This window comes from Callithrix jacchus, chromosome 15 (assembly GCF_049354715.1).
Source record: "Callithrix jacchus isolate 240 chromosome 15, calJac240_pri, whole genome shotgun sequence".
NCBI classification, from domain to species: Eukaryota; Metazoa; Chordata; class Mammalia; order Primates; family Cebidae; genus Callithrix; species Callithrix jacchus.
In genome coordinates this window covers 33,943,858-33,968,283 of record NC_133516.1, presented here as the reverse complement: position 1 = coordinate 33,968,283, position 24,426 = coordinate 33,943,858, and the positions used below count along the sequence as shown (strand labels likewise).

Genomic DNA, 24,426 nt, shown 5'->3' with positions numbered 1-24,426 from the left:
CAGGACTAGGCTTTAGCAAACTCCCGTATCACCCTCCTTGGCATCTTCTGCCTGGGATCTGGGGTAACTGCCCCAAGGACAAATGCATGCCCATCTCTAGGCCCTGTCTAGGACCCAAGGCCCACATTCTGGGCATCTTCCACATGTAAGTTCACCTGCTGCAGTCCCCAAAAAGGCCATGAGGACCATGGCTGTGCATGTAGGTAATAACCAAAAGCAGTGACAAGCCTGCAGTTGAAGTTGATGGAGTTGGAATAGACTCTTTAACGCCACTCTTTGGTCCCACCCTCTTCTTTGGCATCTGGGCAGAGAGCAGGCTGGAAAAGTAGAACCACAAGAGCCAAGGATGAAGAGGTCAAATGCATAGATAGTAATGACAGTTAACACAGCTTGCCACACTGACCCCTCACTGGCCAGTACCCTCCTGTTCACCTTCAGGAGGACCTCTTCTCTCCATGTGAGGTGAAGGAAAGGGTGCCCGAGCCCACTGAGGGAGCTTTCATTCATGACAGTTGCTAGAGCCATGGTAGAACCTGATCCAATTTCTGGCACAGAATCCTCGCGATGGGGAAGAGCACACTAAGTCTTCCCCTCTTCCCACAGTGAGAAAGCAGCTCAGGCAGGTGCAGGGGGAAAGGTCTTGGAAGAAAGCAACAAGCTCCATGGCAGCCTGTAAGGCCTCCTACAGGCAAGCTGAGCTTAGGAGACACAGTGAAGCGCTCTGAAGCAAGAGCAGTTCCTTGGAAAGCATTGGGTCTTAGTCCTTCCTTTCAGGTGGTGTCTACAGGCATCTTCACTGAGCCAAGGCTCACACCAACACCTGGGGTTCCTAAGCACCAATGCCACAGAGAGCGGCTTCAGAAGCAGACTCCAGAAAAGACCTGGACCTCAACAATTAATTTAGGGTAAACAAAGGCAAAAAGCAGCTTCCCACCCCCTCTTTTTTACCAGTCTTGTAAAAACTGGAACAGACATCAGAAGTTTGGGATGGACACTAGACCATGAGCCTGAAAGAGCAAGTAGGTGGCCAGGCCAACAGCATCTTTAGAGATGTCAGCACTGACATGCAGTGATCGAAGCCATCCTTGCAAGAAACCCCACTTCACAAACCCTGTCTTGCTTGTACTGAGCCCCAATGTAAGGCCCTCTAGGAGGAGTGTATCCCAGACTCACTCCTCCTAGAGTGTGTGGCCTCCAGCTCTCCTCCGTTAAGGTAGGCACTCTATCAAGGGGCAGGTTATCAAGCCCAGCCCTGCCTCAGGCTCCTTTCTGCTGAGGTGCTTGCTGCCCTCTAGTGGCAGACACCCATGCACATCAGCTGGCCTCGGCCCCCATGTCTTGCACCTGGTATTTTCAGCACTGGTGGGTTGAGGGACAAATGGGAATGAATATCCCCCAAAACCCTGCAACTGGAAAGCATAAACTGGTAGGATCCTCATGGAGCAAAACCCTATTTCAGTACTCACTTTAATTCTTCAAGGACAGCTAGAAATTTTTTTTCCTTTAATAAAAAAATCCCAGACACACTTTGAAGTCCTTGAGTATACCAGCAACAGAAGGAAGGGAAGCCCCTCATTAGGGTACTGTAGAGCCAGCATCATCAGGAAAGCTCCAGGCTTCACATCTGATACAGTATTGTCAGGAGCCCACTTAAAAAATAAATTACAAAAAGGCTGTTTTGGGAACAAACAGTTGAACTGTTTTTTCCCCCTCAGGTGCAACAGAGATTTAGCAGACTACAAATCAGTCCGTGCACTGGCTGCCTTGGGGGCATATTTAGGCATCAGTTCATTTATCTTCCGGATGTAGTCAGACTTTTCTGCACAGCCTTTGCACGTCTCCCCCCAGTCATCCAGAATCTTCTTCAGCTCTTTAACTCGGAGCTTCTTCAGGTCCACTGTGCTCAGGTCGATCTGCTTGTCTGGAGGAGAGAGCAGGGAGTCACTGACTCAGTGGGAGTAGCCACAGTCCCCCAGTCGTCTCAGAATAGATCATTCCCTGCACGGCCAAATTGGCCCTACTGGTTGTAGAGGAAGAGACATTTCCAGACAAATTTACAGGCATGTCAATGCCTACTGCCCCTGAAAGAGAGAACTAACCTCTTCACCAGGAAGGCTGGCCTCATGTTGTCAGTTTCCACTATAGATAGGCAGTGTGGACAAGGATAGGGACAGAGGCCACACTGTCTTTACAGGAGAAATGTGGTTTCCATCTTCCAAGTGCCTCTGACGTAGTCACCACAGACTAACAGTGCCAGGCTGGTGACAGAGTGGCCCTGCTCAGGTCCTTGAGTTAGGAACTTACTCTCCATGATCACAGTAACTTGGAGCCAACTGGACCTGTACCAGGATGACTCTCAGAAGACACAAGTGGGCGAACACAGGTCCTTGGCCATTCAAGTCATAATAAAACATCAATACTGTTAAGTTTTAGAGGCCCTGACTGCTTCTGGACTGGGATTAAGTACAACCAGAGTCTGAGTCAGCAAGAGCGATGCTAGAGTTCCCAACTCCTGGGCTTGCATGCTTGGACACAGCATTTCTTTTCAGAATCATGAAGATCACTGGGCCTTCAGAGCTTGCAGCCAGGACCAGCCTGTTAAACCCAAGTCATACCATGTGCTGTCTCTGCTCAAAAACTCCTAATGCTCCTAACTTCACTAAGACTAAAAGCCCTCACCAACTTGCAAGGCTCTCTGACTTGCCAAGCCACTGCCCACCTTTATCCTGCCTGTATCCTCTGCTTGGAATGCTCTTCCATTAGCTGCCCTCTTGGCTAATTCTCACCTCCTTCAAAGTTTGCTGAAATGTCACATCCTCAATGAGGCCTATTCTCACCTCCACCCACTTCCATGCCTGAGCCCTCCAGCATTTAGCACCACCTGTCATATGTTACGATCCACTCATGACTAGCTCACCGCCTTCCTCTCCCAGATGGGAAATAAACCCAGAAGGTGCACAACATGTGTTAAATAAGGACTGGCCATACTCACCATACTTGAGCTCACAGATCTGGCTGTCCTTCTTCTTAAGCTTCTCACAGATCTTCTCCACAGGGATGTGGTGGGCCAGAGGCTTTGATACCTCATTGATTATTTTGGTGGCTGCATCGTCTGTGGCCCCAATATAGTAGCACTGCAGCAAGAAAGGACAATGCCTTCAGGAGGTGCTGCTTGAGAGCCATCTCCTCCAAAACACACTGACACCTTCAAACATCATCTCCCTGCCAGGGCCTTACTTTTTTTTTTGAGACAGGGTCTTACTGTCACCCAGGCTGGAATGCAGTGGTACCATCACGGCTTCCTGCCGCTTCGACCTGCTGGGTGGTGATCCTCCCCACTCAGCCACCCTGTTGGCTGGGTTTACACGTGTGGGCCACCACAACCAGCTAATCAAAAAAATTTTTTTTTCTAGTTTTGCTGTCACGTAGGCTGGAGTGCAGCAGCGTGATCTTGGCTCACTGCAACCTCCGCCTCCCAGGTTTAAGCAATTCTCCTGCCTTAGCCTCCCAAGTAGCTGGGATTATAGGTGCCCGCCACCACGCCTGGCTAATTTTTGAATTTTTCAGAGATGGGGTTTTGCCATATTGGCCAGGCTGACTGCCCTAAGCTCAAGCAATCCTTCCACCTTGTCCTCCCAAGATGCCTAGGATGACAGGCATGTGCCACTGCACCTGGCCCACAGCCTCAGTTTTTGGTGCCCTGCCTGTATTGGTAGTCAGATTCAGTCAGTGTAAACCCTGGATTCTTTTTTTTTTTTTTGAGACAGAGTTTTGCACTGTCACCCAAGCTGTACTCAGTGGCGCGATCTCAGCTCACTGCAATCTCCTCCTCCTGGGTACAAGCAATTCTCCTGCCTCAGTCACCTGAATAGCTGGGACTACAGGCATGAGCCGTCACGCCCAGCTAATTTTTTTGTATTTTAGTAGAGACAGGGTTTCCCCATGTTGGCCAGGATGGTCTTGATCTCCTGACCTCGTGATCTGCCCGCCTTGGCCTCCCAAAGTGCCGTGATTACAGGCGTGAGTCATCACGCCCAGCCAACCCTGGACTCTCAACACATGCTCAGACTGAGTTGACAGCCACCAAATGAGTTTAACTGTCATCAGGCTTCAAACCTTTAACAGAGAGAGAAACCAGAGACTGTCAGGGAAATTAAAGTTAGAAAACCCATTGCTTCACTAGGGCTCATCTTGGATTTGGCCCTTGCCTATCCTGCGGGCACCCTGTCACCTTCTCCTGTCCGCATACATGCCAAACTCTTTCTGGTCTCTGGGCACTCACCCTGCTGTTTCTCCTCTGTCTGGGATGCTCTTACCCCACTTCAATAACCCTTCCTCAGAGAGACTTCTTGGCCACTCTAATTCAGCACCTGCTGGTCTATTTTCTTCATGACACCCAGCCACTGCATTATTTGTTTGCCCGATTGTCACTTTTTCCTCTGATATTCCCAATGCCCAGCACATATTAGGTGCTTAAAAAATACTAACAGGATTAAAAAAAAAAATCAGTTGCAGAATATATGCCCGCTTGGGGAAGGACGTAAAAGCACTTCAGTCTCACATTAGTTTATGGAGAGAGCAGTTAGCTTCCTGAATAGAGAGGTGGGCAAGGCCTTTTATCTGAAGGCTGATGAAGCCAAGGGTTAACATGAGCCAGGGCCACTTGGGGGGTAACCAGCTACTCACCAACCGATTCTCTTTGCCTCTTGCTTCCCGGCAGAACTTTATAAGTTCATTTTCAATAGTGGCTGGTGAGAATGTGACAACTCTGTCTTTGAGGTCCTGGTAAAATCTTCCCAGGTAAGAAATACAAACTGAAAAAGAGGGACAGGAGATGCTCAGCAATCACCAAGCTGTCCCAATCCACCAGGAAGGAACTCCATCAGCAATTTTACTAGGAGACCCAGAGATGAATCATTAGAGGTGAGCTTTTCCATCACTGATTTTTCTCAGGTGCCTACAGGTAGACAGAATCCGGTTCCAGGTGGCGGGGGTCCCCTGGTACACCCAAAGCATCCAGGGACCAAGCATCACCCAAGTGACCTATAAAAGACCATTCCCTGCTCCTTTCATCAAGTTTAAGACCATGGTGAACACGTGTCCTTGAGAGGGGACTCACTGTGACCTCATAAATGGAAAGACTACAAGGTGAAGAGAAAAACGATCAAAATACTGCTGCTAATTTCCAAATACAAGAGCGGAACGAGAGGTTCGGCTTCGTGATCCCAACAGACCGGGCGCAGCACCCACGGCTAGCCCTGGGGTTTCCGACGGCGGACGGGGCTGCTCCCGGTAACCTCTGGATGGTGGTGGGGACAATAACTCAGGCGTGATGGAGATTTCAGGTCAAGTTTTCAACGGGATCTAGTCTTAACTTCTCCTCGTCGGACCAATGTTTTCTAGAACTGGGAAAGATTTACTAGGGCCGGCGTCGGAGCCTCCTCATGCAGGCTCGGCCGGGACCTGCCGTCGCCGTCGCCCCCGCCCCCGCTCCCGCCCGCTTGGCTCCGGCAGTCAGTGGTTTTGTGGGGTTCAGCGCCGCCGCTAGAACGGCTACGGAGCGCGGACCCCGGTCCCCCGCACCTTCGCAGTCGCCCGGCCGCAGCGCCCGGCTGCCCGGCAGCACGCTCAAAGCCAGCGCCACCGCCAGCCCCTGCGTGGCCCACATCCTACTCCTCCGCCTCCGCCGCCGCCGCCGCCGCCGCCGCCGCCGCCGCCGCCGCCGCCGCCGCCGATCGACTGAACCGCACCCGCCGCGCCGCACCGCCTCCAAGTCCCGGCCGCGCGCCGTAGCTCCTCATTGGCGGAGGGTCCTCCGCGCCCTCCCACATGCCACTAACCCATTGGTCCACGAGCCGCGGAGCCCAGACGGGCGGTTCCACGCTGCCCTCCCTCATTGGCTGGTGGTGTCTCAGCCCTAGATAGTTGTCGGCCGCTGATTGAACCCGGGCCGGCCGCAGGAAGCGGCTACAGCTGCGACGGAAGCGGTGTGGGACGCCATCTTGGGTAAGGGCAGCGACTCTGGTTGAGGCAGAGTGCCGCTGGCTGTTCACCCGACCGCCTTACGTCTGTTGAGTTGGCCCGCTGAGTTGGCCCGCGTACTCCTCGCCCTGGGCCCCAAACTCGCCCGAAAAACCCTGTGGATCTCCTCGCCCGGACCCCGACTCCTGGTGCAGGAGTTCTGGGGTCAGCCAAGACAACAGGTTCGGCAGGCAGGGCCGGCGGCCGCAAGCAGGGCTCAAGAGGTTCTTTTCTTTTTTTGAGACGGAGTTCCGCTGTTGTTACCCAGGCTGGAGTGCAATGGCGCGATCTCGGCTCACCGCAACCTCCGCCTCCTGGGATCAGGCAATTCTGCCTCAGCCTCCTGCGTAGCTGGGTTCCTTTTCTTTTTTCTTTCATTCACGGGGCAGCAGGCCCAACCTTTGGGAGCCCACCTGCTGAACCTCCACCAGACCGGAGCCCGCCGTGTATAGGCTGACAGGCGAGGTGCGAGGTGGACGGCCTGCGGGCCTCCGGAGGAAGGGCTCAAGGCGCGCCAAGCTCAAGGCTGGGCCGCCACTATAGACCGCCAGGGGAAGCGCCAGGGCCGGATTTTCGGTCGAGGATTTGGGGTAGAGTGGGGAGGTGAGGTCGCCCTCACCTCCGCGGACTCTGGCGTCCTTACAAGCTCCGAGGCGTGGCTATGTGGCTGGCCTGCCTCCTGCCTCCCCGCTAGGCCCTCGGGTTATCCCGCTGCCGAGGGGCCTCCTGAGTGGAGTCCCGGGGATCAGCAGAGAAGCACTGGAGGAGGTATCCTTTTCGACTGCCCGCCTTTCAAGTGCCTCCTGGCTGCCTGCCTTAAAGGCAGGACGCGGGAAGGGTTGGCTCTACTCAGCGCAAAAAGGACATGTCTATGGGGCTAAAAAGGGCTTGGAGCCCGGCGACAAGGGTTGGAGAGGGGCACATTCTCTGCACCCATTCAGTGAATTCAGTGGATCAGTATCAGGTATTCATCTTTAATTCACATCACAGCAGTCAAGTAAGTGGGGAAAGGGGGAAAAAATCAAATGGCAGATATTTACATCTAAAATTCACATTACTTGTTGGATTTTGAACATGCTACCACAATATATACAGTAAAATACCTCTTGGGACAATGGTACAAATTTTTTTTCCTTTAACTTTGCTTTTCTGGTACAGGTAAGATCATTTTTAAATTACTTTTCTTTAAACATGAATACACAAAAGAAATGGTTAGAAGTTTTCTTGTTTTAAATAAGCACAGAATGCCAGAGGTTAAAAACACATTTATAGTGCTGAATACCAATTGGACATCACACTCTATACATTTTTTGCTCAAATTCCTGTACAAATACACAGCATTCAAATAGGTATTTACAAATAAGCTTGAAAGAATGAAAATCAGTATTTTACAATCTTTTCAAAGGGTTCTCATCTCTGGCCTCCCATTTCCCCTCAGACTGACTGATTTTCCAACAAAAAGGATTTCAGAATGTGTCCTTTTCATTCAGTTAGGAAAAATGGAGAGGGAAAACAAACGATTACACCTTGCATAAAGTGAAGCGAAATGAACCCATACTCCCCTCCCTACCTTTTGTGCCACCAAGTGGAGAAGGTAGCTTCTTCTGTGATGGCTGCCTTGTCCAGGGATTGAGGTTCAGAAGTGCTTTAGAATCTAAAAAACGCCCTCTTACCTATGAATTAAATCCAAAGCTCACCCTGACTCTCTAACACCTCTGGACACCAAATGGTCCAGAGATTGAAGCTTGCAAATGAATGTACGCTGAGAAGCAGAGGACTGACTCACATCCTCAGCAGCCTTCTGCCCCACTGCCTGGAGTGAGCCTGATGGTATCAGAAGGGACCCACACTGGTGTAAACCCCCAGAAAAACCCTGGAGGTGATTTAGACCTCCATCTTTCTCAGTAGGTTGTTAGCATTTCTGTTAAACAAGTTGGGGTTTGTTTACAAGAGAAAAACACCCTGACCATGGCATTCACTGTCTGGAAAGATTGACATTGGAGAAGGGACAAGGGGCTCGGGCCCAGAGCCTGGCTGTGGAGGTCACACAGGCGAGCAGAAGAGGAACTGGGGGTAACATGCCTGCTTAACAAGGCAGCCTAGTGACCATCATTAAGGTGAACTCAAGCAAATAAAAGAAAAAAAAAATATTTTGTAGGCTTTTTTTCTTTTTTTAAAGTAACTTAAAAGCACCCTGGTAAAGTACTACTATACCCACCTGACCCTATCCCCCCAAATAATAAACTGAGAGGAAACTCGGTGCCCTGACTTGAATGAGTTTCCTCTAAAGACACCACTGCTCTGCTTTACAGACACCAACAGACTGGGGAGAGTAGAGAAACTGCCCTCCTGCCAGTCCCGAACCCTGAGTGGTGGTCCCCAGCCTGGAGCGGGTTGCTGTATGTGGCCACTTGGGAGATGACAGTTCTACCTGCATGGCTATCTGCTTCCAAAAGGAGAAGCCCCTTCCCACCTTCTTTACCCAGGAGCCTGCTGAATCCGACCACATGTCCTCAGGGCCTGGAAGCCTGGCTGGGGAGCCAACCCCATGGCTCAGAGGTAGTGCTGAAAATCCCTGATTCAGGCTGATGGTAGGCATTCTGGATGCTTCTGAAAGCTTTGAGGATTTCCGGTGCCTGCCACACCCCAGACTCACTTTAACAAGTCTCTCTACCACACAGGAAGGGGACCAGCTCCCCCTAGGAGGAAGGTAGCTGGGATAGCCCCTCTAGCTCCACACCTCCACTCAAACCCCAGAGTGTGGGAGATAATCCTTGCAGATCCAGTCACCACTGGGGCTCCTGTGGGGCATGAGGTGTTTCCAAGAATGGAAGGGAGCAAATGGTCAGAAATAATGTGATGCAGAGAAAAATCCAAGGTGGAGTAGGAGACGGCTGGCCCATTGAAGCCTGGCAGTACCCTGGCCATGCATTTAGGCCTGTCACATGCCTGAGCCAGCAGGTTGGTCCAGCCAGCCCCTCAGTAGCACACTCCTGGATGGAAGAGGGGCAGGTGGGCAGGCATTTGTGCAAAATAGGTGGCCCCTTTTTCCACCTGTGATATATCTATGTGGTCCTTGCAATCCCTGAATGCAACCATGAACTCTTCTGTCCACACAGCAAAGGAAGAAGTCCTTAGTGCAATTTCCATTCTGTGCATCTCTACCCTGGAGGGAGGGCCTGGGCTCCTGCTCCTGGGCCCTGCAGTGCGGCAAAGTGATTCTGTCTGTGCAGTTTCTCCATATAGCTCCACATGGTCCAGAACTGCAGGAGGAAGAAAGCATCTACTGCATAAAGGAAAGAAAGGAAAACCCATAGAAATGGAAATGTAAAAAAAATGAAATAAAAAGGGAAGCCACAACCCTTCATGCTGCTGTGGCCTCTACATGGCAACACATGAGTTCACGGCAGTAGAACGGAGACTTGGGGGTGGTTCTCTCCTGAGCGCCAAGCCTCTCTGGCTCCCTGGGGTGGGGCTGGGGGACTTGCTCTTCAGACCTGGAGTGGTTGGCAAGCTGCTTACTGAGGGTGGCATCCCAGCTGCCTCCTTGCCCCTCACTGCTCCCCTCGGCCGTGCTCCCAGGCCATGCGGGCCTGCTCCTCCTTAGTGCTCCCAGGAGGCAATGAAGCCTTGCGGTGCAGGCCTCGAGGCCTCTCAGTCTCTTCACGCAGCAGCACCCCCTCATCGTGCTCCAGGGCTGGCAGGCGGGGGTGGTAGGGCTTGGGTGGCAGCGCAGGCGGGTCCATGGGGTCCTGAGGGATGACGCACCCCGGGGCTGAGTGGCTTCGGCATGGCTGGGCCTTGATGGAGTCCAGGACGGCAGACTCAGAGAGGCTGTAGTGGACAGGGAGGTAGGGTGGCTCAAGATCTTCATCAGCATTCCAGGCCTGGCTTGGCATGGAGTCCATGGTGTCAGTGCGAGGTGGGGCCTCTGAGGAGTGCCCAAAGTTACTCTCACTCAAGGAGGACACGCCGCTGCTGGCACTGCCGGACAGCGTAGAGTTGCTGCCGTCCAGGCCTGACTGGGGGCTTGTGGGGGAGGCTGGGATAGGGTGGAGAGGAGACTGCGAAGGAAAGGGTGGGCATGTTAGAATCCCTCTCTTCAGACAGGCTGACTTGCCTGCCATGGAAAGACCAAAAGCCTCCTTATGAATGAAACTTAAAATAACCCTCATCAACAGCATGTTTCTTGTTTCTTCAGCAACAAGCTCCCAGCTCCTCCCACCACCCTCAAGTAATCCAGTGGAACTCCAGAATCATCTGGATTTCTGTGGCCAAAAAATGGCCTTGCCCTGGCTGCTGGGCATTGGCACCCCCTGGTCTCAGGTCCCAGGCTGCTGTCTGCTGTCTGTTGAGGGGGCAGAAAGAACCCTGGTGGTCCATGGACCAGAGGAATGTGTTCGGCTGCTAAAATCTGTGATAGACTTAGTCTTTTCCAATTTGCAGACAAATTAACAGGAAATTTTACTCTCGTGAGTTTTTCATAAAGTTCTTGCTTTTACTGAATTCTAGTTTGAAATGCTCTCTGATCCACCACAGGAATGTTTGTTTAGCTAGTGAACTATGGTGTGTTGATACCGTGGTGCTGGCTGAGAGCCCCCAGCTTTCCCAGAGCTCACTGCCCACACACTCTTGGTACTGTGTGTTGTTTCCAGGACCCTCTCATCTCCCTGCCCCACCGCATTTGCTGCAGGACCCAAGTGTGCACCTGCAGCTCAAGTGTGGCTCTGGCCACCCTCAGCTTCTGCCAGGCTGGGGAGAGAGGTGAAGGGGAGAGCTCCAGTTCCTCTTGTAGACCCCAAGGGTGGTTCTAGAGCAGACGAGATGACTCATCTCACAGCCTGGTGGGGCTGCTGCTTCAGTACATTACCTTGCGCAGGGTCCGGGCAGGGAGGGCTGGGGGGGTATCACCCAGAGGGTGGTGGAAGGCGTCAAAGTGTAGGGAGTAATGACCTGCAAAGGGAAAAGAACCAGAGCCTCAGCTGGGGGTCCTACACAGGCTTCATGCCAGCACCATCTTGCTGGGCCAACTGGGCAGGCATGAGGAGTCTCCTGGGGACCCCTCAGCGCTGAGGGCTATGGAAAAACCTCTCTTTACATTGGCCTTCTCCAAAACACAGGCTGCTGGGGTAAAAGAAACCCATTCCACACAGGAATTCAGGAACGTTGAGTGCTTCAGAGTCTGTGGAACAGGCTTCAGGCAGCAGCAGCTCTAGCCCACTGCTAGGCGATGACAGTCTGGTGAGCAGTGTACCTGGCACAGTCAATTCCGTTGTCTTCAGCCTCCTGGTTGGGATAGCCTTCCTGAGCTAACCTGCTGTACTCAGAAACCTCACTGACCCCAAAGCCCAGCAGGATCCTTCCTGTGGTGGGAGTGTTTTTGCTTTGGCAGAGTCGACCCAGAGAACGGCCCATCTTCTCAGCTTACATGGCTGTTGCTTTGGCCCTTGAGCAGAGTCTGAGACCAGGGACTATTTGGGGTACCCGCTGGAGGTCTTCTTACCATGCAGCAGGCTTCGGGGAGGCACTGGGGGGACCATGATGCGCCCCATATGGGCAGACAGGAAGGGCTGGGCCTCTTGGGCTCCGCTATCCAGACTCCAGCTGCTGGGGGCTGCTGGCACAGCTGAAGGGTGGAAACAGATGGCATGAAGGGAGGTTACTTCTTGAGCCACCCCGTGGGAGAAGTACAGCTTGTGGCTTCTCCATTGTACACCATGTATCCAGCACATGGGTGGGGCATGCCAGCACTTGGAACTAAAAACACTGGCCAAGCAAGGCACTGTGGTCCACAGGAGAGAGTGGCCAGGGATTGAAGCTGCTTAAGAGGAGGGCAACAGAGTGAGCTTTTGTCTAGAGTATTCAGGATGGGATAGCTGAATGTGCAGCAAGGAGTGAACATCCGCAGCCTCTGGGATCTTCCAGGAAGAGAAAACAGAGAACAGAAGAGAAGAGTAGAGATGAGAATACGGGAATACAGAAAGAGCACAGGACATAGAGCTCCTTGCCAACGTCTAGAGTCAGCTCTCCTACTGCACAGGCTCAGTGGGAAAAGCAGGGAACAAGGACAGGTACCTGTTGGAAGAAAGGAGAAAGCCCAGGAACTGCATCCCAGATCCAGCTAGACCGACTACTTCCTAAGAGAAGGAGGGAGGGCTGTGGAGCCCATGAATGCCCTTGGGCATATAGAGAAGCCCAGTTCCTAGCAACCACATGCCATGGGTTCAGGGTACAGTGGGCCCAAGATAAAGAGAAGCACAGAGTGCCCTTCTATGTTAAAGGAGTCCGTTGCCAGAATACTGTCCCCTCAGCCACAGTTGAGATGCTAGACTTTTAAGGAGGAGAGAGGAATGATGGCTGGACCTTGGGGTCTGAGGATACCACTCTGCAGGAGCAGCAGGGGACATGTGAATTCTCTCAGTCAGCTCTTCCTAGAGAATAAATACCAGCAAAGAGAAATATGCCCTTTCTCTGTTGGAGCCAGGCAACCCCACTCCCCTCTTTGGACTACTAGCAGCAGAGAAGCAGCTCACAATCCAGGTGCTGTCACTGGATTTGTTCTAAGGTCGTGGTAGCTACATTGAGCCTGAGGTGGCTGAGGTTTGGGTTCTTCCTGGTATCAACACAGAGATGGGAACTTCAGGGACTAATGGGAGCTGAGAGGATTTGGAAGGGAAGGAGCTAGAGTCTGTCCTTTGAAAAGGCCAGAGGGTCTGGGCCCCCTCAGCTGTTCAGGAATAAGATTGTGACATCCATCACCCTCTTCTTCCTCATTGCTCAGGAACTGGCGTGGACTTGCAGCAGAACACAGGGTAAAACTCCACTGTCTAAACAGCCTCAGTTCTGAGGAGGACTGCCCAGTCTCTTGGTACAGTTGATGGCTGGTGGCAGGAAGGAGGGGTGTGCCAGTGACTGAGCTATGGGCAGGCACTTAGCTGTTGCCTGAAAGGAGGAAAGAATTCTGCATCTGATGTGCATCAGGTGGATTTCACCAAATGACCTCCTCGGCCTGAGCCATCCCAAGAACAGGTCCACTCACCCACACTCTACAAGATGTAGCATGAGCTTTTTGGTCCTCATCACTGACGTTCTTTGTACCTTCCCCACTCTGCCAAAAAAGCACCTTCTCCATAAAAGCCACCAAAGAAATATCAGAAAATAGGAAGTTTGGAAATGTGTCTGGGCAGCTTCCCTAAAGGGGTTCTGACAGTCCAGGATCTCAGATGCACCCCTAGCCCTGAAGAATTATGGGGCTGTAGATATTCACCCACAAGGGCTCAAAGGACTTCTAGGGCAGGAAGGCTATGGGAGAAGAAAGCTGACAAGGCTGTAATGGTTTACAAAAGGGTGCTTGCCTGAGTAACTCCACGTAAACCAGAGCTCATCAGGTTTGCCCTGCAGCCTGATGTCTGTGAGCAATGGGGCCAGTAGATCTTTGCCATGTACTGCAAGTGCACCGGGGCTGGAGGGAAAGCTAAGATAGAATGACTTATCCTAGGAGAAGAGGGGTGATCCCCACTGTATCCTGTTGCCTCCCTCTCTCATCATTAACAACTGTCCAGCACTGGCCTGAGGGTGCCAGTGCATAGCTCATGGTCCTGAGGGCAGGCTTGCCTGATCTGGGAGTCACTGCCTGGCAAAGAGAGATACCTGTAAGTGAGAGATGTTGTTTTCACAGGACTCAGAACCCTGAATGACAAGAGAATGATGACAAGTATATATACTTCCTGCCTTGGAGGATCCAGGTAGACTTAGGGAGCTACACTCTAGCCTGAGTGTTGCCACTGGGTGGACGTCTGATTAGCTGCCTACTAAGTGCTGGCCTTGTGGTATGGATATGCTTGCTCTGGGCTCAGCCTCTGTTCTGAGACAACCCTCCTTCTGCACCTATGGTTGGCATGTCCAGCTCTTTGATGTTGTCTGGCCTTGGCCTGAGGCCTGAAACGCTCACCTGTCTGGATGGTGTAGGCTTCTGGTCTGGCCACCAGTACCTGTTTGAGCTCTAAGTCTGTCTAGACTCTTGGCTACTTCTGGGATTGCTCTGCATCTCAGCTGAAGAAATGCCACTGTGGATTCTAGCCCTCCAGGCAAAAGGGCACTCTGTTTTGGGTCATAGATGAAGAAGTCCAAAAAGTTGCATGTTTTGGGGATGTATGACCTTGAAGCTATGAAGGCATCTTCAGCCAGTCTCCAGGCTCTTTGTGGCGGGGCACCCAGCTTCAGTGCCCACCAGTGTTTTGTCTCTTTAAAGAGGACACAGAGCTATGTCCTCCATGATGAGCAAAGGAAGACTAGTAACAGTTGGGGACAGCACATAGCACTCGATGAACAGGTACAATGACAATGTGATGATGGCAGCTTTGGAGGGACATGTTCTGATGGAACAGGGGATGACAGGTTGTATTGATGGGAACTGAATGCGCCCTAAACTCCAATAGATGGAGCAGCTAGGCAGAGAACCTTTGAGGAGAGGGGCGGAGATGAGACTAGGTTCTGGGTGGCAGGAAGGCTCAGCACTGTCCCCAATTAGTATTGCTCTCTGTTAAAATTAACTCAGATCTCCATGTCTGGGGTCTGAGTCTGCTTCTTCCATCAGCTTGCAGAGGTGGAACACAGGGTAAAATGCCCACTCTCTAAACAGCCTCAGGTTTGAGGAGGATTGCTCAGTCTTACAGTATGGTTGGTGGCCTTGCAATAAAAGATGGATTCACAGCAGCTGCTGGCCAGAGTGGCTACAGGAGGACTGGACTGCTTTGGGGCACCCTGGGCTTCACTTGGAGAAGCCTGTCTTTGGGAAATCGCATGTCCTTCCCATTCCTTTTGGGGCTTATTTGGCCACAAGCCTGTTCTGAGCTCCACAAAGAGATCCCTGAGGGCCTAAGCTTAGAGGGACCAAAGGGGCCACAAGGCCTGCTGAATTCTGGGGGTGGTTGGGAGGAGTCTTGGGAAGTAGTCCACAGTTTGCATACAGAAACCCAAGTTTCCACAAAGGTGGGCTCAGGGCAGGAGGCAGATGGGGCCTCTTTGAGGGTAGGCCTTGGGGAAGGAGAAATACAGGATGTAAACCTTAGCATAAAGCCAGACAGGTTAAACAGTGAGCACAATAATTGATCAGAATTCTGGATAGACAGACAGACCTGAGTGTTGAAGTATGGTTTAGCCCTGGCCAGCTGTTGCTCAGGGACCAGAGTCAGATACTCAGGATGGGGACAGACATGGGGGGAAGGCACCTGGAGAAGGGGAACAATACCTTTTTCAGCCACAGACAGATTGGGATCACTGCAGGGTTTGCAGGCTCCAACCACTTGCTGGAACAGGGCTCGCTGGAAATTTGGTGGCTGAAGGAAGGAGAAAAACATTATAGAGAGTGAAAACAACCAGTTATATCTTTGGAGGCAGTGTTGTGGGCCACAAGATATAGGACACTCCAAGATCAGACAGGGAAAACAAAGCAATGGTACATCTCACATTTGAGATATGCTGAGAACTCCAGGCCAGCCCTAGGAAAGTCTGCCCAGGGTGTCTGATTCTCAATGCTTCTATACACAATATTTGTGGTACCATCCTCCAGTATCTGGCTGGGACCCAGGCTGTCTTATGTAGGGCCCAAGAAACAAAACATAGCTACCTAGGAGCATCTGTTTGCATCCTTTTGTCTGGTCAGGGAGATTTCCACTTCCCCAGGACCACTGACAGGTTTAGCCTCCTGGAGAGGCCCTGCACAGTCCCATGTTAGCACCAAAGATAGAGGAAAGGACAGCATCAAGCCTCGAGTCACAAACAGGACTTGCTGTTTTGATGGGCAGCTGCCAAGCAGACATCTTCCCTCTACCTGGCAAAGGTGATCAGGCACAGGGAGGTAGCACTAAGAAACTCCTAGCATTCTGAGGCTAGGTAATGGTCACTGGGAGGTAAATTTTACGGACCCTGATAGAAGGGCAGAGGAAGACTGCCCAGGGGAGGGAGTTAATCCCTGCAGCTTCTTAATCAAGGTCCCCAGGCAGAGCATTTGGAGAGCTGTGCAAGTGGTATGTAGAGCAGCCCCAGGAGGTAGTGAGAGACTTCAGTTGGGTGGATGAATAAAAGAGGCAGAGTTTGTTCTAGTGAGGATGCCTCACAAAAGGAGGAAGAACATCTTCCAGACCAATGTGTCCACCACTGCCTTCTCAGGACAGGCTGCAAAGAACCAATTACCTCTGCTAGGCTGTTTAGGGATGAAGAGTCCAGGAATCTGGCCAGAAGGACAGAGAGCTACATGAGCAATGCTGGTTCCAACCCTGTCACCTTTCTACTCAGACCCCACTCTGTCTGGATTGCTGGTCCTCAGGTTCACCGCAGTCCACATCCAGGAGCCAAGCGGCCTTTTGAGGGATCTTACAGCAGAATGAGAGTCATGCAGGACAATGCAGAAGGCCCAGCAAATGCAAGGAGGGAAGCACAGGCTAACTTGCTTGCAGCAGAGGGCAGTCAGTGCGGTGGGTCTATTACCTGTCCATTCTCCAGGATGGCTGCTGGATACATGGCACTGCTTGGGCGGTCCCGGTATGTGGGCAGCAACAACATCATTTCACGGGCATGGCGGTACTTATCTGGCAGAGAGGGAGAGCCTGTAACCAAGTGAGAACAATCAAGCACAGATGACAAGCCACAGATGGAGGGTCTGGCAGTCAAGCATCCTCAGGACTGGGGAACCAGGGTAGGTGTCCCTTGCAGTTGGGGTGAGGATGAGCTCAGCAAGCACAGGAGGAATGAAGCAAAGCCTGGTGGTTAGATGGTGGCAGTGGATGCACCTCATGTCCCAGCCAAGGCTGACACACTGTAGGCTGGGGAAACGCCGATCCGCTGACAGAGTCCCCACCATGCTCAGAAGCAGAGCATGAGGAGAGTCAAGAACTGGAGCAGGGTAGCTAGGGGCTCCCTGCATCCAGCACGCTTAGGAAATGGGCGTGGCCTGTACGCTGGGCTCTCCTGGGATCCAGGCATGGGAATAGGCCAGCTTGCAATGGAGACACTCACAGAGACAGAGACACTCTGATAACGTAGCCACACATTTATTATTTGACATACTGTGTCCTTATGCACTTACCTTCTCCTGACACCACTGGCCCTGTTCTCACCTGGCCCCTACCACCCTTTCTCAGAGGCTTCTCCCTCCCAGATTATAGGCCCCCAGCACCTGGCTTCTGCCTTCCTGCCAGTCCTACTGCAGCTCTAGAGCCAGGCTGGCTGAGGGCCAGGCCTCTGCACACGATTTGCTCTCCAGGGTTTCTGTGAGACTTGCCCTTCTGTGAACCCAGGGTTCATGGAACAATGTGGAAATCATGGAGCTTTAACTCGGGCTCTTTAGTTGACTTGATTCATGTTCTTCTCCTGTGAGGGCTCTGCAGTGACTTCCCCTAGCCTGTTATGGACGGACTGTTATGGAGGCCACACCATGCCACACGTGATGTGACTCAGTCCCCATGGATTCAGGCCATAGCTATAGGTCCAGGAACTTGTCAACCGTGGCCCTTGAGAAGATCTTCCACAGAAGCAGGAAGAATAACTTGCTGGCTTTCCTGGGGGAATGGGTAATTTGGAAGGCCCTCCACATGTGCTCACTGTGCCAGATACTAGCATATCCATGAGAAATCACTGGGGGAATCAGATCCCTCACAGGAGGATCACCTGGACCTCAAGCCTCTGGCTGGCTCTTATGGTTGAAACTACTCTCTGGGGTGTTCTCTGAGTGAAGTTGGGTAGTTTGGACCAACCCATGGGCTCCAGCTGAATTTGCAGCTCCTAGAGGCTCTGTGTCCCTGGAACTCAGGGTCTCTGGGGCTTTCCTTTGAGTGTGCAGTGCCAGCACTGTCAGGACACAGCTAAAAAAAGGTCTTCTTCAGCCAGCTTGCTGCAGGAGTCCTTGAATTCCTCATGGACTCATTTCAGTCTAAGAAGATGAGCCTAGAATACTTTGAAGAAGTTAGCATAATAAATACCAGTAATGTAACTTTTTCCACAGTTGGTCTGAGTGATCCTGTTTGTAGCTGGCTTAAGACCTAGTCTTTTAAAATGTCACTTCACTAGTAAGGGAATGACTAAAGTATGATTTTTTAAACTCAACTTGAATTGCTATTTTGTGATTTTACTGGTTTCTATGTTCTCTTTTAGAGCTTGTATTCTTAGGCAATCTCAAGAAGATGGGCTATGTAAAGAGAAATGAAAAAAGCACCTATTCTCACTGATTGATATAGTGCTTTCCCAGCAAGATACTCAGAATGCTTCTTGAGTCCTGCAGGCCACAGCTCTAGACAGGACTACTCTTTGCTCAGTATGCACAGAAAAACACATAGCACCTTTATACCAACTCAGTAACATCAAACCCATATCTAATGCCCATTCCACACCAAGCATGTGATTGGAACCTGGTATACTGTCTTGCTCAGATTGTCCATGGTCTCTCACCTCATGGAGCTCATACAGAGCCTGGCTCATAAAGAAAACCCCACATCTGCATATTCAATATCCTGACTGGTGTTAGGGAGTTAGCATGGAGAGACAAGCAGCCTGAAGGCCACAGCCAGAGCTCAGGGGCTTTGCTGAAGATTCAGATTCGTGTTATGGTGGCCTCTCTGGGCTATGGTGGCCACAAAGGGGTGCTTGAGCTACTACTAGATGTTTTAACTCTACAAGTCCACTTTCCTCCCCCTGCCCCCTGCCCTGGGCAGCCAATCCCATGGTAGGAGAAGGTGATGGTTACTTTTCATGAAAGCATTTGAACACCACAAGGGTTTCTGCGTTCATGGGACTTCTGAATTCTGTGAATTGTAGTCTAGTAAACCCCAATGTCGCTGAATTAATTATTCAAGGATTATTCAAAATCTGTTTCCTAGCTCCAATCAGCCTTTTGATCAGCAGGGGGAGCTGTCAGTTTACAAGAGTTTAGACTGTACCTTGCAGGCCATTCCTCTCACAGGTTTCCAAAGCAACAGGAATCACAGCAGTATCCATGGGTATGGCAAGGAAGGCCACTGGCCTCATGATCACCCTTGAGAGTAGGGGAAGTAACCCCAGTGCAACTTCCCTCAAGATCACCTTCTTTATGAAAGCTTTCCCTTCCCTGGTAATACCAAAAACAAACCTCAAATTGAGTAGATTCTTACCTCCCTTCTTTGCCCAGAGTGCATCTACTACAACATCTACCACATGCATTTGAAAATATCAGTCTTTCTCTCTGATGCCATGTTTCACAGAGCCTTCTATTTTGTCTCCCAGGGCCTAACACCTTGCTTAACAGACCTGCAACTTTCTCCAGATGAGCCTGCACATGGTTTGTATGGAAGCTGTGGTCTACAAGGAACTTCCTTTCTTTCTCACTACCTCTGATCTTGTCACTATTTAACCATTTTGTTTACTTTTACACTTAATGTTTACCCCCGAAAGGGAAGGGGCCTATCTCAGCCTTCCTTTGTGTGATATTCTGGAGTTTGGCCATAGTGACAACTTAAGACCAACAATGCCTTCCCTTCCAAAACACACATGCCATTCCTTACAACATGAGGTGGAATCTCATTCCCTTCTCTGGTATCTGGGTTGACATTAGTGATTTGACGAGCCGATAGAAAAGTGGGGACTTCCAAGGCTGGATAAAAAGGAGCCTTGCGGCTTCTTCCTGGGTCTCTTGGAATGCTTGTTCTGGGGAAAATCAGCTGCCATGCTGTGAGAAGCCTAAGTCACATGGAAAGGTCATATATAGGGGCTCAAGTTGACAGCCCAGGTACACCAGCTGACCACCAGCATCAATTGCCAGCCATGTATGTGAGCCATGTCGAATATCCAGCCCAGCTGAGCCTTTAGATGACTCCTACCAGTGACATCTGACTCCAAGTGAGAGTTGCTCAGTGAGCCCTGTAAACCCACAGAATGGTAAGAGATGATAATAGGTTGTTTTAAGAAGTTTTGGGGGTGGTGTATTATGTAGCAACAGATAACCAAGCCATTTGAAGTAAAGAGGAGTTATATCTAAACAAGGAGAAAAATATTTTCTCTCTATTCAGCACTGAAGTAGTGCACCACCAGCTGCCCCAGGCAAGAGCCATGCGGATTCTTCACTGAGCATTCAGTAAAAGCTTGGCTAAGTGAACAATAAGTCAATAGCTAGAAGGAAAAGGTGGTAACTGCCAGCCTGTCAGGTCCCGGATAGCAGGGCCTGCTTATTCCCTTTCTTTGTTCTCTTCAGGACACTGAGTATCTATAACAGCCTAGAGGAAGTGTCTGACCAATGTCAAAGAGCAACTGAGTTCAAATGTCCGTCCTTTGTTGCCTTCTGTGTTTATCAAGCATCATGATTCAGAGATCTGTCTTCAGCAAGAATACCAGATAAAGTCTTGGATATGTCTGAGCATACCTTAGAGATGCTTTAGGTTAGGGAAAAGAACAAAACCAGAAGGGATTACAAAATATGTTTCTGCAGCTCTGTTCAGGACTATTTACCTTAAGACACTGTAAATGCTGACCTCCACTGCAGCACTCATGGCCCAGGGTTTCTTTTCTTTTTATTCTGAAAGCCATTTTTCAGTGTGCCTTCTAGATTACACATATCACTGCTCCTTCTTGATTACACATATCACTGCTCCTTCTCTATGTCTGCAGCCTTCACATACTGAAATCTTCAGTATGCACCAATCTTTTGGTTCATTTTTCCTATTTAGTACTAGAAATGTCTGCTTTCAAAGGCTGGCTCCCCTTTTCTGAACCTCAGAGTCCATGTTAGGAAGGCAATATGCACAGTGGAACGGGCATGAGAGTGAGGGCTGGTGAGTGTAAAGATCTGTGCTTCAAACTGGCCATGAACTGGCTAGATGGCCTTTACCCCCTTGCTCTGGAAATGAGGGCTTGGTTTGAATACTTCAGGTGGAAGTCTGACTGTGCCTGCTGCAACCATACACCACTTCCCTCTACAATCTGCCAACGCTTTTCCCAGGTGGTCACTGCCTCTTCACTGTGCCACAAGCCGTCACTCCTGCTGTGGGCTTCATAGGTTTGTGTGCTTTGGAGAGATTCTTTCCTTAACAACTTCCTATGTCATACATTTGTACTATTTTTCTTTGTTTTCAGAATAATGAGAAGAACGAAGAGACTCCCTCCCTCGGAAGCCTGGGAAACAAGAGCCAGTGACTGGCTGGCAAGCTCAGACCACCGTCACTATCCTGCATAGCCAACCCTGGGAAGCACTAGATCTTATTTACCCCAGCTCATTTCCATTCCACTGCAAATGTTTCTATCTGCAAGGACAGAATCATCTTTCACTTGGGAACTAGGATTAGAATGTGAAAAAGATGCTGGCTCTCAAAGAACAATATTTATTCAACTAAACAAAAAATCAAGCAATAATTGGCAAAGTAAATAGGTTTTTACAGAGCCATCTCTCCCGAGAAAGCCTTTCCCAACTGAAGAAAAATTTTTTGGTTGCTGTTACTGTTTTAGAGTAACATTTTTCAGGGTTAATTTGAGCCTCCAGATTTACTTCTCATACTTTGTCATCATGCCTGATTCCTCAAGACAAAAGACTCACTTTTGCCTTGACTTTTTCATCTTTGTTCTAGCACAAATTTCAATGGGAAAGAAGTTAGCTTTCTTCTAAGCTGTGTGTCCTTTCACTGAGGTAGAAATGCGATGGCTGTCTACCTAGGGGCTGCACAGCAGCTCAGAGCAGAATCTAAAGCCAGCCAGAGAAGAGGCCTGGAGGCAGGAACTCTCGAGTCCTTAGTGGTAAAAGCACAGATGAGTATTCTCTAAATCACAGGGCTTCTCTCAGAGACATAGCCACGGACAAAAGGAAGCCGAGTGGGGTTCACGAAGTCCTCTCTTCTCCATTCTGTGAGTAGCAACCTGCCATCCTTACCTCGGGCACTGGAAGGGGCAGAGGTAATCATCTGGGATGGTGCTGAGTGAGTGGAACTCAGGCTGGAGGAAGAAGGGCTTGCCTGGGACGAGGACAGAACAGAGACGTTGGTGATTGAGCCCTGGTACCTGGGGTTGGGATACGCAAGCTGCAAAGGAAGAAAAATCAGCAGGATAGAGGTCTGAATGGCCAGGACTTTAGGGCTGGCATAGAGTTGCTTTTTCATGACGTGCTCTGCCCCAGTGCCTTATGTTATACCCTGAGCCCTGATGGAGGCTAGGCTAATGGCTAGGGACTAGGGGTCACCCACACCACCCATATGGAACAAGGTTGTTGGACTGGCCATACTATAGTGACAATGCAGGACTAAGCAAACAGGAATGCCAGGCAAGGGGGCAATCTGGCAGAGGATGTTTCCCATGGGATATCTGAAAGCAACCAGAACTGAAGCTGGATTTTCTTCTTGGGAAATAAGGCCTGGGAACTGAGACCTAGGATGGTGTGTGGAGGAAAGGTGGCTTTCTAGCTCTGGTGAGGGGTGTTCTGAATTCAGGAGCTACAGAATTAGGCAGGGTTGCCAGCCCTCAGACCAACATTCCAACAGCAAGGTGAATCCTGTAGGCATGGTACCCTGGCCCACTCTCCCTGGACAGCTCTGGTACCTGCATGTGGTGGTACAGGTCCTCGGGAGCATCGCCCATGGAGCCATCGCCCAGCATCACCATGTTTCCTGCTTCACTAGACGCATGTGAGGAGAGAGAGGATGATGAATGGCGGCCTGTGCCCATCAAGTTCATGGGGCTGTGAGAAAGAGTGGGAAACAGGGAGGAGTCAGTCTGATGGTAGGTGGCAGGGGGACAGTAGAGCGGAATGTGTGACACAGTCATCCCTAGTCTCAGCTACCACCAATTTGCAGGGTTCCACAGATAATGCTTATACCCATCTGAGGTTTGGAAGAGTCCTGAGCTATACCCTGCTACTCAGGAGCTCTTGGTCTGGAAGGGACTATGGTGTAGTACACTGGACAAGCCTCTATGTACAGCCACATAGCTTATGGCCACTCAGTTTGATGACATTAGCAGTTTCTTAGGAGAAATACAAGGGAGATATGCCAAATCAGGTCAAAGATCTCAGGTCCCCCTTTCTCTGGGGTATTAGTCTGGGCCAGTGCCCACCACCTGCCCACACCATGATGGCATCTGGTCCTTGGTCCGAGGCTTCTTCCCAGTGTGGAAGAAGCCTAACAGCGGGCTGTGAACTATCTGTGGGCTTCCTTCCACATCTGTGGCCAAAGGTTTGTCAACAGCTCTCCTCTAGAAATACCAGGAAAGCCTCTCATTCCTTTGTTCCTTATTGAGTGCCCACTCTGTGCCGAGTTGCCACTCACACTGGAAAACAAGCCTAAGTGAGGGTCTGTCTCACTGGTCTCCTCTTTGAACCTGGCCTTCCTGCCCTGGAGGCTTTCAGTATTCTCAGTTGAGCCCAGGAAAACCAGTCTTTGAAGTTCACGTCACTATGCTGTTTCTTCCTTAAAACTGATCTGGTGATCCTTAATCTCCTTGGGATCAAGTCCAAAGGCCTGCATGAACAAAAACTGGTCCCAGCCCCTTTCCATGCCCTGGAATCCAACACTCCAGCCACTTAGCTCTACTTAGAGCGCTGACCAGGCTGGCTTGTTTATATCTTGAGGCTTCTGCATGTGTCAGTCAATTTGCCTGGATCTTGCCCTGTTACCCTCCTAACCCCTAGCAAAAATCTACTTATCCTTCAAGACTTACCCCAAATGCCTCCTCCTCCACACTCCCACAATACCATGTATATACTTCTCTTACACAGGACAGTGACTGACTGAATGCAGGGTATGGGCCCTGTGGCAGGAGCCATGTAAGTGTTTGCTGTGTGCATGGGTAAGAGGGAATGTGAATATACACAAGGACTCTTTTCTCTGACCCTTAACAATTTAGACTTACCTCTCTGGAGGGAACTCCCGCCCCCTAAACCCTAAGGCCATACCTGTGCCGGTGGGTCATCTTGATGCTCTCTGGACTCATGGGGCTATGGGATGCCAGGACATTTCCCCGTGGGGTGCTGGTGCCTGAACATGCAGGACTTAGCTTATCCAAACCTGGAAACTCCTGTTGAGAAATGAATGCCCTTTCATAGAGAGTAAAGAATAAATAAGTAACTAAGGGATGGGAGGGAAGAACTGCCTGGTGATCAAAAATGTAAAAGAAACAAGGTTTCAGGTTGGCTGCACCTGAACTGCTAACTTCCTCTGGGCAATGCTCCCTTCACGACTAAACACCCTCCTAACTGCACTGGAACCTAGACCAAAGGCCATGTGTGAGGCCCCAGGTTGACTCCACAATAAGAGAAGCACATCTGGAATGGGCTGAAGTTGGTCTGAGCTCATAGGAGTGTGTTAACAGGTTTTCTCACTATGGAATAAGTAGAACAAGAACTAGGAAGAAGGAGAGAAAGAGCTTATTGTTAGTTGTCAGTCAGTGGGCACTGACTATATA

The 24,426-nt window shown here is 50.6% G+C and overlaps 2 protein-coding genes across 38 annotated transcripts in view; both read right to left on the bottom strand.

Annotated features, from left to right (window-relative positions):
- Positions 1-1,480: 1,480 nt before the first annotated feature.
- On the bottom strand, positions 1,481-5,741 carry MANF (mesencephalic astrocyte derived neurotrophic factor). Its single transcript, XM_002807583.5, has 4 exons — positions 5,584-5,741; positions 4,687-4,814; positions 2,993-3,134; positions 1,481-1,921 (listed from the first exon to the last, which is right to left on the bottom strand). The coding sequence occupies exons 1-4, from the start codon at positions 5,666-5,668 to the stop codon at positions 1,737-1,739; spliced, it is 540 nt and encodes a 179-aa protein (XP_002807629.3). The 5' UTR covers positions 5,669-5,741; the 3' UTR covers positions 1,481-1,736.
- A 1,240-nt stretch (positions 5,742-6,981) lies between these two features.
- The window catches only part of DOCK3 (dedicator of cytokinesis 3), a 718,052-nt gene continuing 700,607 nt past the window's right edge, over positions 6,982-24,426 (bottom strand). For 18 of the 37 annotated variants that reach the window (XM_035275648.3, XM_035275650.3, XM_035275651.3 and 15 more), the window contains 8 exons: positions 23,918-24,039; positions 22,567-22,705; positions 21,905-22,052; positions 16,510-16,628; positions 15,272-15,359; positions 11,525-11,647; positions 10,892-10,974; positions 6,982-10,085 (listed from right to left, as the gene is read on the bottom strand). In XM_035275648.3, the coding sequence (XP_035131539.2) occupies positions 9,576-10,085; positions 10,892-10,974; positions 11,525-11,647; positions 15,272-15,359; positions 16,510-16,628; positions 21,905-22,052; positions 22,567-22,705; positions 23,918-24,039 (1,332 nt within the window). In that variant the 3' untranslated portion in view covers positions 6,982-9,575. Of the gene's footprint in view, positions 10,086-10,891; positions 10,975-11,524; positions 11,940-15,271; positions 15,360-16,509; positions 16,629-21,904; positions 22,053-22,566; positions 22,706-23,917; positions 24,040-24,426 lie in introns of those variants that run through there. The other 19 variants (XM_035275652.3, XM_078351007.1, XM_078351008.1 and 16 more) reach the window with 5 other exon arrangements.

What these genes read in the sequence shown, in the direction of transcription:
- MANF (XM_002807583.5), bottom strand. Translation starts at nt 5,668, where the DNA reads ATGTGGGCCACGCAGGGGCTGGCGGTGGCGCTGGCTTTGAGCGTGCTG. An exon ending in GAGGCAAAGAGAATCGGTTG is followed by an intron (nt 3,135 to 4,686) that starts GTGAGTAGCTGG and finishes TTCTTGCTGCAG; the next exon opens with TGCTACTATATTGGGGCCAC. An exon ending in GATCTGTGAGCTCAAGTATG is followed by an intron (nt 1,922 to 2,992) that starts GTGAGTATGGCC and finishes TCTCTCCTCCAG; the next exon opens with ACAAGCAGATCGACCTGAGC.